Here is a 15,134-nt window from a genome sequence, read left to right on the forward strand (position 1 = left end):
TACTCCATCTGTCTCATAATGAATGACTCATTTGAAATAAAATTATGTTCTAAAGTAAATGATCTATTTCAATTTTTAATAAATTTTTTTGAATTCTAGTCTCTAATTAATATAAATTTCACTATTTCCAATACATGATAAAGGTACTATAGTAAAAGCAATATTCTCTCTTACTTTTATACATTTTTCTTATTATACTCCCTCCGACCGGATTTATAAGCAAAAGTCTTCATAATACTTTGGCCTTAAATATAAGCAAAAGTCAATATATTCTACTTTATTTGTACCTTTATTCCAAAACTACCCTTTTTCTAATTTCTATAACATTAAAGACTAAGTACACATATATGTATACTCCATTTAATTTTGTCTTCCGTGTATTTTTTTTCTATCTCTTTCTTTTATCTTATTTTACATTTTTTTTCTCTTTTTTACTTCCTACTTTTATTTTGAATTACTATTTGAAATTGAAGAATAAATTTTAACGTCCATTTCAAATTTCTGCTAGTAGTTTTTTTTCCTAATTCAAATTGAATATTTCTTGCTCATTCTTCAATTTTTTATTTAAAAAATAAAACAAATAGTACGAGTACTGTTTAATTTCATATTTGAATTAATTTTATATTTTATACATATCAATTTTTTTCACTTGAAAATTAATTAAAAAAATAAGTACTAAATAGTTATAATAACTCATGCAATTCAACCATTTCATTTTCATAATTTAAAATTTTAAAATGATACAACATATTTAGCCAATATAATGTAAATATTCATAAGTTTTTTGAACTAATTCTCTATCACATTTGAGTTGAGTGGGTAGCCTTCCTTGAGCAAACAATGCATCTTTTTTCATATGAGGAAGTTTATAATTATTTGATCCTTTCTTCTTCATTATTTCAACCATACATGATTGAAGTGTGAGGAAAATCTTGTTTGAACTTTTAATATCAAAAGACTCATAAGCATTTTCCACGACTTGAATAAGCTCATCAACTGAATTAACCACTTCTTTTTGTTGCAATGATTGTATGGCACTGAAAAAACCTAAATCCAAAACATTTAAATCGGGAGAATTAGGTGGTTGACAAGTCAAACGAATGTCGAAGCCTCCTTCAGAAGCTGCTCCACGAAATTCTTCATCATCTAAAGAAACATGACACGGTGCATTATCTTGCTGAATAAAAATGGTCTCACATGCATGCTCTCGTGGCCATTTTTCTTTGATGGCTGCTAAGATCTTGTTTATTAAAAACATTCGACTGACCTCTTTGGTGATAGAAGTAATTGGTTTTGTTTCAAGTGTCCCTGTTGTTCGATTGACACTTGACCTTTTTGCTGGCACTTTATCAACTAGTGGAAACACACCAATTTTTCCAGTGAATGTCACATTATCTTCATCATCAAATCTGGGTCTAGCCACCTGTCATACCCCAATTTTTGACCTGCATATTTCATTCAACTTCGGTTTGTCGCATTTTTATTTCATGTGTATTCATCGTTAAAAAAAAATTGGACTTTTTATTAAAGTCAACAAAAATAGCTTTCATTCACATTTTCGCATGTTTTAACTTTTAGTTTAATTTCATTTATAAAAAATTTAGTTTTAGATAGTTTAGATTAATTTTATTTATTAGTACTAATATTATTTTATTTTAGCTTAGATTTATTTTAGTTTATTATTGGTAAAAAAATATAAAAAGAGTAGAAGTTTAAGTGTATTTTGAAATTGTAGTTTAGGCCCACTTCCCATTTTATTATTCCTTAAAGCCCATATCTTTTGACCTAAAAAAAAACTCTAGAATGTCACTATATATATTCTTGCATGAGCATTGAATGAGGGGAGTCTGAGGAGCCAAAACCTAGCCGCCACTTGCCCTTTAGTCTCTCACCAAACTTTATGAAAATCTCTATCCTCCTCTCATAATTTCTCATCACTGTTCATGTGAGAACAACAAAAACTGTCACAATAACTCTTTCATGGTATCACCCTTCATATTCTCATATTTAACACACCTCTAAATCATAGCAACTTTCTTTCACCATTCAATAGCCAGCTCACCTTTGAACTCCACTTCCAATACCATAAACAAAAAGCTTCTTAACATCAACTTTCATCAAAACACCATGTAAAGATTTTCCTAAAACCTTTTATTTAATATTTTACTTTTTTTTCCACTTTTATTCTTACACGTATTTTTTTTTTCATTCTTATAGTTCTTCTTTAATTTCTTTTGCTTAATTAATTAATAAATTTGTGTTAATTTATGATGGTTAGATTTTAGTTTGTTATTTTGTATATCATTTTAAAGTTCTGTGAGATGTGGTCATGGAGATTTTTTTTAAAAAAATTTCTAAATGATGGACACATGAGAACATGAGAAAGTATTGAGGTTGTTCACTATGTTTTTTTTTATTTTGAAAAAAAAGATTGTTCATTTAGAATAGAGAGAGATATGGAGAGTGATTATTGAGGTCACGTTTTGTGCCTGCAGTGAAGCCATTTTCACTTTTGTTTTTTTCTTTAATAATCTAAATGATTTAAAAAGGTCAAACATGATTTTATTTTTCATTTGTTTTATGTTTATATGATAATAGGTGAGATTTGGACTTTGGTTGTAATGTGGGTTAGTTTATTCTTTAAGAGTCCATTAACTCTCTCTATCACACACCCCATTTCTTCCTTTTATTTATTTACTACATTGTTTTAGTTTTCTTTTAATTTGTTTATAATTTTTATTCTATAATATATAATAATAACAAAAATACCAAATTTAGATTTAGATCTTATATTCATAAAAACTCCAACAACAAAAGAAAACAAAATATTTTCTTTAGAATTCCATTTAGATTTTTATTTCTTTCTTTTAGAATTCTTTCGTAAAAACTCCAAAAAATAGCTTTTTCTAATCGAATCGAATTTTGAGTCTTAATGGATGAATCAAGGAGGGTTCGTACGTACTTGTGCGAGTTGTCCTAAAAGTATTTGGGTGATGGCCGTTAAGCTTTTATTCGAATACTTGGATTTCATTAAAGGCTCCATAAAACTCGATTTAATTCACCCTCTCTTTTTTTCAAAACACTTCCTTTTAATCAAATTATTTTAGTCTATAATGGATAATGAAGAAGGGTTTGTACGTACTTGTACAATTTGTTCTTCAAGCGGTTAGGCGATGGTCGTTAAGCCATTGTTTAAGCGCGTAGACTCCGTTAAAGACTTCATAAAGCTCGATTTAGCAAATGCTCTTTCAAGCGTTTAGGCGATGGCCGTTAAGCTTTTGTTTGAACGCTAGAATTCCAATAAAGATCTTTCAAACTCAATTCATCTCTCCTTTTTTACAAAACAATTTTAATTCACCTTTTCTTCTTTACAAAACACTTTCTTTTAAACAATCAAATATTTTTAAGTCTATAATGGATATTGAAGAAGGGTTTGTACGTACTTGTACAAGTTGTTCTTCAAGCGTTTAGGCGATGACCGTTAAGCCATTGTTTGAGCATGTAGACTCCATTAAAAGACTCCATAAAACTTGATTTAACGAATTCTCTTTCAAATATTTTAAGCGATGGCCGTTAAGCTTTTGTTTAAATACTTGGACCCAATTAAACAACTTTCTCCCGCCCTAGTGCGAATCCTTTTTATCACCTACGAGGGGGTTGTACGTACTTGTACAATTTTCTCTTTCAAGCATTTAGGCGATGGCCGTTAAGCCTTTGTTTAAATGTTTGATTTCTCTTAATAAACGACTTCAAATTTATTCACCCCTTTTAATTTTAAAATCTTTTTTTTAATAAACGAGACACTTAGTCAAAATTCAAATGCAATTATATTTCCACATGTGAAAATTGAATGTTTTCCACTCGAATGCGATGATGGCCAAAATCTTGTTTTAACTTTGATTTAGTCATCCATTCTTGTAGTGATGCAAACAATCTCTTACCCATGTGCGTATAGTATTGTTTGAATGCGATCGAGTACCTCTCACTAAAACCAACCAACAAACTTTTCGTGGTTCTTTAGCCCGAACTACGATTGCTCTGACTTTCCCATTGCACTAGGGAATACGTAGGCACAAGATACAAACGTCTTGGCGAGCATAATAATAATAAAAAAAATCTTTCCTCTTTTCACAATAATAAAAAAAAACAAATCCCGTTTCTTTCTTGTCCATATAATAATTAGAACGCAAGTAAATAATAAGCTAACAATCGATCACGAGATTAACTAAATGGGTCCCATCGAGTACGATGGAGGTAAGGGGTGCTAATACCTTCCCCTTACTTAACCGACTCCCGAACCCTAATCTGGTTTTCATATTTATTTTATCTTTCTTTGTGGGTTTTATCATTATTTTCCCTTTCCTTTTGGAATAAATAAAATCTGGTGGCGACTCTGTTATATTTCGAATGTTCAAACGCTCGAATATTTTTAGCCGGCCGCTACAGCTGGCGACTCTGCTGGGGACTTCCAAGAGAGTCAACCCTAATTTAGTTTTATTGTGATATTTGCTAGCTTTATTTACTTGCTTCTTTATTGTCTTTATTTTATCATTGTTTGATTGCTCATTATTGCGGTTAGAATCTCTTGATTATTGGCGCATGTGAGAAAAAGCTCTACACCCGAGCTCGAGTGATACGTAAGATAAGATGGTGGTCTAGTATTAAACTCGCTTGACGTAGTGTCAAGTGGAAGATACTAAAACCCCGCCTGGAGTAGGTCCTTTGAAGAGATATTTGTGACTAAGTAAGTTATTTACTTGGGCTATGATGTTTCCAATTCGGACTGCCGACTCTAGGGACCTTTAGAAAAACCCTAAACCATGACTTTTAGGAAATGGTGGTTTCGCACCCAACTTGCGTAACGTAACTATTACTGTGGGTAAGTGCGAAAACCACACTCAGAATAGGCTTCGTTTGAAAACACAGTTGGATGGTAAGTTATTTACTAGATGACTGAGTTTTCAAAAGGAGCTCGCAACTCTGGGATCCGTGTCTAGAACCTTGTCGATAAAACCTTAGACTGTGTGCCAAGTAATTTGAATCTTTCTGTATCTAGTTGATTGAAAATCCATTACTTGTGAATCATACATGATATGATATAGCATTCATTTTTGCATTAAAAACAAAATAAAAATCATCATGCATTTGCATTCATTAACATGCATTCTCATTTCCAAAATCCAGTACTCATACTTTTCTTCCTCCAACGGTTGGCAAAGCAAGTCAATTACCCGACACTCTATTAGACTCGAAGCATGTCTCAGAAGACGCTGGGTGAGCTCCAAAAGGGATAAAAAATGAATTCAGAAGATTCGTGGTCAATATCATGGAAATGCTTCAAAGCATTAAACACCAAGAAGGGTTAACCTTGACACAAGATATGGTTAAACAACCTCGTGACCTGAAGAGTGCCAAGACACTGGGAACATGCTCAAAAGCCAGTTATCAGACGAGAAAGCTCATCCTTGTTTGTATTGTGCTGTATTGCATTTGAATTTTGTCATTCGTAATCGTAATTTTAATGAAATGAGCATTGCGTTTGTTTTGAATCAATCATAACATATTTCCTTGTTTTAATTCCGTATCACTTACACAAAATCCAAATACAAAAAGAAGTTTTGCTTTTTCCACTTCACTTTCTTTATCAGCTTTTTGTCCAAGCAATATTGGAGGGAGAATGATGAAAAATGAATATCCAATTTGCATCAGTGTGCTTTCAAATAAAGCTTTGTTGATGATGTACAGGCATTCTTTCAAATCCCCATACACTGGAGATATAAGGAAGATAATCCCTAGTCAACCCCTTTGAGCCTTAGAAGTAGGTGTTTTCTTTTTTCACGAAATTTAAACCCTTAATCAAAACCTGGGGCAGGGTAGTTGTTCAGCTAAAGTGTTTAATTCATAAGATTTCCAAGAGAATCATTTCATGGGAACCATTTCCGACCAAAGGTTCAACCGCATCCTCTCTTCGTACACAATGTCGAAGTAGTAGTGAACATCCAAAGCTTACAACAGTTGTTTCCCTTGGAACATAAACATGGCAGTCACAACTCTCAAATTCTCATATTATTGTACAAATGTCATACAAGTTTGTTTTAAAAAAAAATCAAAGAAAATCCCGCTAAGTCAAAACCTAAAAAGGAGACTTAGGCAAAAATTAGGGATACAAAAGTCAAAATAATAAAAAGAGATCAAAATATCATTGTCAAAAGAAAAACACGAACAAACTTGTGTGACTTCCAAAGAAAAGTAGGTGAGTGCCACCTATGAAATCATTGGTTCTCAACCATCATATGCAAATTCTCTTGGAAGTCGAATACTTGTTAGAGTTAACTGAACTTAGGACTGGAGTACATCACGAAGAATGGGTGGGTTAAAAATAAAAGTTTTGAGCCTATATCATTTGTTTCTTAAACCGTGAACCTGACCACGTTACAACCTTCAAAAGTCCTAATTGAAACAAGGTTTCTTTTGAAAGCATACTAAAGCAAGGTTGTGTTAACCTGACTCCTAAATGTTTGCTAATCATTTGTTTTGATACCACGATATCACATCATCTTTCACAACTTGAATTTCAAACTTCCATTGCATCCTCATTGGGATCTATTCATCGTATACTGCAGTTTCATTTTAATAAATGATTTGTTTTTAAAACTTGCATGCACGTCGCATTAAAATTACCATTTTGAATAGAATAGTTTCATTTGTAAATAAGCACTTTCCATCAAGGAAGTTCCAACAATGGAAATCGTTCGAAGAGCCTAAAGTGGCATCAGCAAAGTCACATCACTTCAAAAGTCCATCATTCAGGGGCGTTTCATTCCAAAGTTCCCAAGTATTGGGGCATGGCATCTCAGGATCATCAATTTGAATCCAAAAGCTTTGTTGAAGTAAATCTCTACAGAGACTCAGCATTCTGGGGCAAATCAAGGCCAGGATCTTTCCTTCAAGTAGTCCAAGTTGGCTATGCCATATTAAATAATCCTCAAACTCGGAATTAGTGTCGGGAATTATGCTTGCACAAACTTCCTACCAAGGGACCTTTCCCACTTCATAAAAACAAAGTTCATTACCCTTCACTGGGCATCCCTTCAAATATTTCAAACCATAAATTTCATTCATTGCATGCATTCATAAATCATGCATATCGTTCATGGGGAATCATCCCACAACATTTACAAATCAAAAATTCAACCCTTCTTGGCCTTTTCCATTGAAAACCAAGCCTGATCCATCATGGATACTCAAAAAATTCATTGCCCATTAGAACACATCCAGTAAATTCCTTACTTGCATTGATCAACCATCATACATCATTACACGTGCATCAATTTGCAAAAAAGAAAAAACAACAAGGATGTCTCAGACATAAGCAAAAAGCATGCATGGATTCATAATCCCCAACGATGCCACTGCTATCATTATTCTCTTGCTAATCCACTAATTGAGCATGCTTGTTAGCCTTTTCCAACCCGCTGGTTGAAATTGATTATTTACCTGCTGGTCTTTTGAATCAGCCTATTGGTTGAGAACCGTTATGTTCATTTTTGTCAACCCACTGGTTGAAGTTTATCTTTTTCGTGTCAATCCACTGATTGACTATCACTTGTTTTGTCAACCCACTGGTTAAAGTTTGTCTTTTTGTGTCAATCCACTAATTGAACATCACTTGTTTTGCCAACCCACTGGTTGAAATCTATCGTTCATCTTGTTAATCCGCTGGTTACAGTCAATCACTTAATTTTCAAAGCAACCCACTGGTTGAAAACAGTTTTTCTTTGTCAATCCGCTGGTTGATAGAGTCAACTCACTAGTTGAGAACAAATTTGTTTCACCTTCATTAATCCACTGGTTAATGTTAGTCATGTCTTGTTTTAAAGTCAACTCGATAGTTGATGGCATTTTGTTTTACCTCCATCAAGTTAATGTTTTTCCTCTCTCCAATATCCATCAATCCTTTTGTTTCCCTACCTTCAGTAAAAGTTGGTAGTTCACCTTCAGTAAACGTTGGTGTATCCCTTGTTTCTCTACCTTCAGTAAAAGTTGGTAGTTCACCTTCAGTAAACGTCGGTGTATCTTTCATTTCTCTACCATCAGTAAAAGTTGGTAGTTCACCTTCAGTAAACGTCGGTGATTCTTTTGTTTCTCTACCATCAGTAAAAGTTGGTAGTTCACCTTCAGTAAACGTTGGTGTATCTTTCATTTCTCTACCCTCAGTAAAAGTCGGTAGTTCACCTTCAGTAAACGTTGGTGTATCTTTCGTTTCTCTACCTTCAGTAAAAGTCGGTAGCTCACCTTCAGTAAACGTTGGTGTATCTTTTGTCCCTCTACCTTCAGTAAAAGTTGGTAGTTCACCTTCAGTAAACGTCGGTGTATCTTTCATTTCTCTACCATCAGTAAAAGTTGGTAGTTCACCTTCAGTAAACGTCGGTGATTCTTTTGTTTCTCTACCATCAGTAAAAGTTGGTAGTTCACCTTCAGTAAACGTTGGTGTATCCCTTGTTTCTCTACCTTCAGTAAAAGTTGGTAGTTCACCTTCAGTAAACGTCGGTGATTCTTTCATTTCACCTTCAGTAAAAGTCGGTGTGTCATTTGTTTCTCTACCAGTGAGGTATTTTCCCCTGTAGATTTGTAATATGTTCTCTAGTGGACTTGGATTCCATTCCCTAAGTGGGTTTGGATATCCCTTTGTTGCAATTCCTTCCCCATTTGGGTCGCTTTTGTCGATATTCCCTTGTGGAGTTCATCCGTCTTTTACTTTGTTTCTATGGTGGTAGTTTGTCTCTTGTGACACCTTGTACCATTAATTTCTCTCATATGCATTCACGCATATCATATCATATCATAGGTATATTTGCAGTTCCTAGGGCCAAAAATTGCGTATTTTTGTATTTAAGTCCCTTCAATCACGTCGAGACGAAGATTTCAATCTTCATATCTCTAGATTGAAGACACTTAAATAGGGGCATCTGTCATACCCCAATTTTTGACCTGCATATTTCATTCAACTTCGGTTTGTCGCATTTTTATTTCATGTGTATTCATCGTTAAAAAAAAATTGGACTTTTTATTAAAGTCAACAAAAATAGCTTTCATTCACATTTTCGCATGTTTTAACTTTTAGTTTAATTTCATTTATAAAAAATTTAGTTTTAGATAGTTTAGATTAATTTTATTTATTAGTACTAATATTATTTTATTTTAGCTTAGATTTATTTTAGTTTATTATTGGTAAAAAAATATAAAAAGAGTAGAAGTTTAAGTGTATTTTGAAATTGTAGTTTAGGCCCACTTCCCATTTTATTATTCCTTAAAGCCCATATCTTTTGACCTAAAAAAAAACTCTAGAATGTCACTATATATATTCTTGCATGAGCATTGAATGAGGGGAGTCTGAGGAGCCAAAACCTAGCCGCCACTTGCCCTTTAGTCTCTCACCAAACTTTATGAAAATCTCTATCCTCCTCTCATAATTTCTCATCACTGTTCATGTGAGAACAACAAAAACTGTCACAATAACTCTTTCATGGTATCACCCTTCATATTCTCATATTTAACACACCTCTAAATCATAGCAACTTTCTTTCACCATTCAATAGCCAGCTCACCTTTGAACTCCACTTCCAATACCATAAACAAAAAGCTTCTTAACATCAACTTTCATCAAAACACCATGTAAAGATTTTCCTAAAACCTTTTATTTAATATTTTACTTTTTTTTCCACTTTTATTCTTACACGTATTTTTTTTTTCATTCTTATAGTTCTTCTTTAATTTCTTTTGCTTAATTAATTAATAAATTTGTGTTAATTTATGATGGTTAGATTTTAGTTTGTTATTTTGTATATCATTTTAAAGTTCTGTGAGATGTGGTCATGAAGATTTTTTTTAAAAAAATTTCTAAATGATGGACACATGAGAACATGAGAAAGTATTGAGGTTGTTCACTATGTTTTTTTTTTATTTTGAAAAAAAAGATTGTTCATTTAGAATAGAGAGAGATATGGAGAGTGATTATTGAGGTCACGTTTTGTGCCTGCAGTGAAGCCATTTTCACTTTTGTTTTTTTCTTTAATAATCTAAATGATTTAAAAAGGTCAAACATGATTTTATTTTTCATTTGTTTTATGTTTATATGATAATAGGTGAGATTTGGACTTTGGTTGTAATGTGGGTTAGTTTATTCTTTAAGAGTCCATTAACTCTCTCTATCACACACCCCATTTCTTCCTTTTATTTATTTACTACATTGTTTTAGTTTTCTTTTAATTTGTTTATAATTTTTATTCTATAATATATAATAATAACAAAAATACCAAATTTAGATTTAGATCTTATATTCATAAAAACTCCAACAGCAAAAGAAAACAAAATATTTTCTTTAGAATTCCATTTAGATTTTTATTTCTTTCTTTTAGAATTCTTTCGTAAAAACTCCAAAAAATAGCTTTTTCTAATCGAATCGAATTTTGAGTCTTAATGGATGAATCAAGGAGGGTTCGTACGTACTTGTGCGAGTTGTCCTAAAAGTATTTGGGTGATGGCCGTTAAGCTTTTATTCGAATACTTGGATTTCATTAAAGGCTCCATAAAACTCGATTTAATTCACCCTCTCTTTTTTTCAAAACACTTCCTTTTAATCAAATTATTTTAGTCTATAATGGATAATGAAGAAGGGTTTGTACGTACTTGTACAATTTGTTCTTCAAGCGGTTAGGCGATGGTCGTTAAGCCATTGTTTAAGCGCGTAGACTCCGTTAAAGACTTCATAAAGCTCGATTTAGCAAATGCTCTTTCAAGCGTTTAGGCGATGGCCGTTAAGCTTTTGTTTGAACGCTAGAATTCCAATAAAGATCTTTCAAACTCAATTCATCTCTCCTTTTTTACAAAACAATTTTAATTCACCTTTTCTTCTTTACAAAACACTTTCTTTTAAACAATCAAATATTTTTAAGTCTATAATGGATATTGAAGAAGGGTTTGTACGTACTTGTACAAGTTGTTCTTCAAGCGTTTAGGCGATGACCGTTAAGCCATTGTTTGAGCATGTAGACTCCATTAAAAGACTCCATAAAACTTGATTTAACGAATTCTCTTTCAAATATTTTAAGCGATGGCCGTTAAGCTTTTGTTTAAATACTTGGACCCAATTAAACAACTTTCTCCCGCCCTAGTGCGAATCCTTTTTATCACCTACGAGGGGGTTGTACGTACTTGTACAATTTTCTCTTTCAAGCATTTAGGCGATGGCCGTTAAGCCTTTGTTTAAATGTTTGATTTCTCTTAATAAACGACTTCAAATTTATTCACCCCTTTTAATTTTAAAATCTTTTTTTTAATAAACGAGACACTTAGTCAAAATTCAAATGCAATTATATTTCCACATGTGAAAATTGAATGTTTTCCACTCGAATGCGATGATGGCCAAAATCTTGTTTTAACTTTGATTTAGTCATCCATTCTTGTAGTGATGCAAACAATCTCTTACCCATGTGCGTATAGTATTGTTTGAATGCGATCGAGTACCTCTCACTAAAACCAACCAACAAACTTTTCGTGGTTCTTTAGCCCGAACTACGATTGCTCTGACTTTCCCATTGCACTAGGGAATACGTAGGCACAAGATACAAACGTCTTGGCGAGCATAATAATAATAAAAAAAATCTTTCCTCTTTTCACAATAATAAAAAAAAACAAATCCCGTTTCTTTCTTGTCCATATAATAATTAGAACGCAAGTAAATAATAAGCTAACAATCGATCACGAGATTAACTAAATGGGTCCCATCGAGTACGATGGAGGTAAGGGGTGCTAATACCTTCCCCTTACTTAACCGACTCCCGAACCCTAATCTGGTTTTCATATTTATTTTATCTTTCTTTGTGGGTTTTATCATTATTTTCCCTTTCCTTTTGGAATAAATAAAATCTGGTGGCGACTCTGTTATATTTCGAATGTTCAAACGCTCGAATATTTTTAGCCGGCCGCTACACCACCGCTACTAAAAACATGACCTTTTGAATATAATTTTTGTTTCTGCAAGTCCTATATGGATCATCCTCATTTGCAAGAAGGTAATAATTTGTTGAATTTTTTGACATATAGAACCATTTTTCATCTATGTGCACAATGTTATGCATGGATTTAAAAATTGGATCATGAGGAATGCTACTTTCCTCAAGCATGCTCAAGCATAATCTAAGACATTGTTTCATATTATCATCCTTCATATGTGGCTTCAACGCACTTGAATGTTTACGCAATACACCTTCAGACACATATTTTTCCAATATTGACTTGCTTCTAATACCTAAAGCTTTTGCTAAAGATTGAAAAGTGCTACGCTTAGGTAACGAAATATCACGAATTTTTTCAAAGTCTATCTCAACTCTTTTACGACCATAATTTTTTGTTTTCTTGTGGCATGCATCACCTGTTTCAATAATCTGTCTCCAAATCCGATAAATAACATTTGTAGAGACTGAATAAGAGGAAGCAACTTTTTTAACAATTCCACGATTAAGTTTTCCTTCACTACAAAAATTTATCAATATTTCATAAATAATTTTCCGCTGCGTTAACAACATTTCCTATAAAAAATTAAATAAACATTAACAATTGTTTTAACGTGAGTTAAAAACAATAGCTCAATTACTAAAAATATTTAACAATCTTTTATTTATAGTCTAAACCAAAACAATACTAGTACCCCTTCATTTAAAGTGAGTTTAATTATACTCAATTTTTTTCTATGAAAATAAACCAACTAGCCTATTTTAATAATCATAATACAATTTCATGTCTTTAGCTTATGGAAATGAATATGCAGCAAACTCAGCATTTAAACTAAAAACATAAAAATATAAGTCAAATAGAAATTCAGACTGGTGTCTTCTTAGTACTCCCTACGCCGAGTATTATATCAAATTGAAAAAGAAACAATCAGTATGGTGTCTTAGTACTATGTCAAGTAAAAATTAGGCATTTAAAATAGAAACATAAAAATATAATAAATGGAATAATATAGCATGTCTTCTTTAAAATAGTTCATGATAGTAAGTAGAAAAATTACCTATTATCTCATTTGGAGAGATATCAACATGGTTGTTTATCTGATTGATAGAAGAATGAGTTCCAGCTTCATTTTCATCAAAAGCTTCTTCATATGAGAGATCAACATTCATCAAATCATCTCTACATTCTTCTTCTGCTACTTCATATGAATGATTCATATTTAAATTAATATTAGATTCTTTTTCATTTGAAGGATACACATTCAAATCAACATATGAGGGATTTACATTCAACTCAACATTAGTTGTTTCTTCTTCATATGATAAACACAAATTTAAATCAATATTAAGAGGCATTTTAAGACATTAAAAAAAACTAGATTCATTTTTAGTGTTAGTTTTAGTCTTGAATATATAGAAAGTTAAGTAAAAAATTAAGGAGGGGACTGTGAAACTTAAACCGGGAAACATTACCACCAAAAATTTCGTTTAGAAAATTCAAATAAGCATCTAAAAATTTTAAGAAAACTAAAAGTTATAGAAAGTGTGCTTGGCATTTTTTTTTAATGTACTAACCATATAAAAAATGATTTATTAGTAGGTGTATGATGCTATTAAAGGCTACCATTGCTAATTCAATCATGAATAACACATTACCAAGTAAACGTGGGCACCATATCCAATGCTACATTTAATTCTGGCTGAGGATAATTTGGTCCATCCAACTTAATTTTCTCACAAAAGTAAAAATTCTTAATAAGTGTGAAACTAGGAAAATTTGCTTATAAATCCGGCCAGAGGGAGTATGTGAAATAGTGTACTGAGTCACTCATTATCGGACAGAAAGAGTATAATAACATAATTGTACTTTGTCTAATTTGTCTTTCCCTATTATAATATTTTACAATACTTGACAAATGAACAAAATTATTATAATCCAATCTTATCAAGTTTTCCATTTTAAAGGTGGAAAAAAATGTTTAGAGAGAGAATCTCTCCCCTCTCTCTAAACTTAGGGTTCCCCAATGTTCCCCTCTTTTGATGGGTATCACCTCCCCTATTGTAGGGGATCCTCCTCCCTCATTGGAGCTATTTACCACCATTATGGTGGTCATCTCCTCTTCGATGGAGGTTTCTCCCCATTGTAAGTTTCTCCTCCTCTCTTTCCATTTCTTTGAAATCCTCACTCATGTCAGATCCATACATGTTTCGTCCTCCAACCTCCATCAAGCTCCTCCTCATCTCCACCATCAACCATCAATCGTTTGCAACCCAAAGTCACCTCTACCAACTGATGGTCCAGGGTGGTATCAACATGGAAAACAACCCCCATCAGAGCCGTCACCACCGGAATATAAGGAAGCTCTGGTTTTTTATGTGTGTGTTCATGTAATAGTTTATTTTATTGTACTTGTTTTGCTGTGAGTTTTATTTTTTCTTGTTTGGTTTGTTTTGTTGGGTGTGTTGTTATTAGGCTTAGTTTGTTTTAAGTTTGTGCTCAAGATATTTGATGAAATGCCTCAAAGAAGCTTAGATGAAGAAAATGTGTTTTTGAGTAAGAATCTTACTTGGGATCTGGAAAATCAAACTCCTCTTTTCAGTCAACAATTGTTTCATTCACAAGTTGTGAGATTAATTAATATTTTGAACCTGGATAATCAATTTGAGCGTGATAAAGCTAGTGTTAAAGCTAAAGATATGATCTGTAATTGGATGGATTTAAAGATTGGAGTTCCAAAACTCACTTGTCTCTTGAGGAAGAACTTTGCTTGGTTGATTGGATTAAAGTTTTGGTTTGGTTATATCTTCTCAAAGCTTTTTAATGTCCATAGCTTGTTTGTCTTAATTATTAGTGATGTTGTCAATTTGTGGATGGAAAATGCCCTAACACATTTTTTTTCTCTATGTTTGTACTCTCTCTCTTTTTCATCTAATAAATGAGATTGTTTTCTATCAAAAAAAAACTTCTCCGTTTTAGATTTATCTCATTTCAAAATTTCTCCACTCTTGACACTCTTTCCAGTCGGATTCCACTTTTCCGCACGCTTTCATCCCCATTTTCATTTCTTCCTAATTACACCATTTATTCTTTCTATCCCTTCATCGCATAATTTGTTGGTT

At 32.6% G+C, this 15,134-nt stretch overlaps 1 protein-coding gene across 1 annotated transcript; it reads right to left on the reverse strand.

The window, feature by feature from the left end:
• Positions 1-751: 751 nt before the first annotated feature.
• Positions 752-13,232, reverse strand: LOC131629457 (uncharacterized). The gene is made up of 3 exons (XM_058900243.1): positions 13,073-13,232; positions 12,015-12,481; positions 752-1,423 (listed from the first exon to the last, which is right to left on the reverse strand). The coding sequence occupies exons 1-3, from the start codon at positions 13,230-13,232 to the stop codon at positions 752-754; spliced, it is 1,299 nt and encodes a 432-aa protein (XP_058756226.1).
• Between the last annotated feature and the right edge of the window lie 1,902 nt (positions 13,233-15,134).

This window comes from Vicia villosa, unplaced genomic scaffold (genome assembly GCF_029867415.1).
Source record: "Vicia villosa cultivar HV-30 ecotype Madison, WI unplaced genomic scaffold, Vvil1.0 ctg.000567F_1_1, whole genome shotgun sequence".
Taxonomy (NCBI): domain Eukaryota; kingdom Viridiplantae; phylum Streptophyta; class Magnoliopsida; order Fabales; family Fabaceae; genus Vicia; species Vicia villosa.

Excerpts from the sequence above, each read along its gene's own strand:
- LOC131629457 (XM_058900243.1), bottom strand. The coding sequence starts at position 13,232 with ATGAATCATTCATATGAAGTAGCAGAAGAAGAATGTAGAGATGATTTG. Across the intron at positions 12,482-13,072 it reads CTCTCCAAATGAGATAATAG|TCTCTACAAATGTTATTTAT; the intron begins GTAATTTTTCTA and ends CCTCTTATTCAG. Across the intron at positions 1,424-12,014 it reads ACAAAAATTATATTCAAAAG|GTGGCTAGACCCAGATTTGA; the intron begins GTCATGTTTTTA and ends GGGGTATGACAG.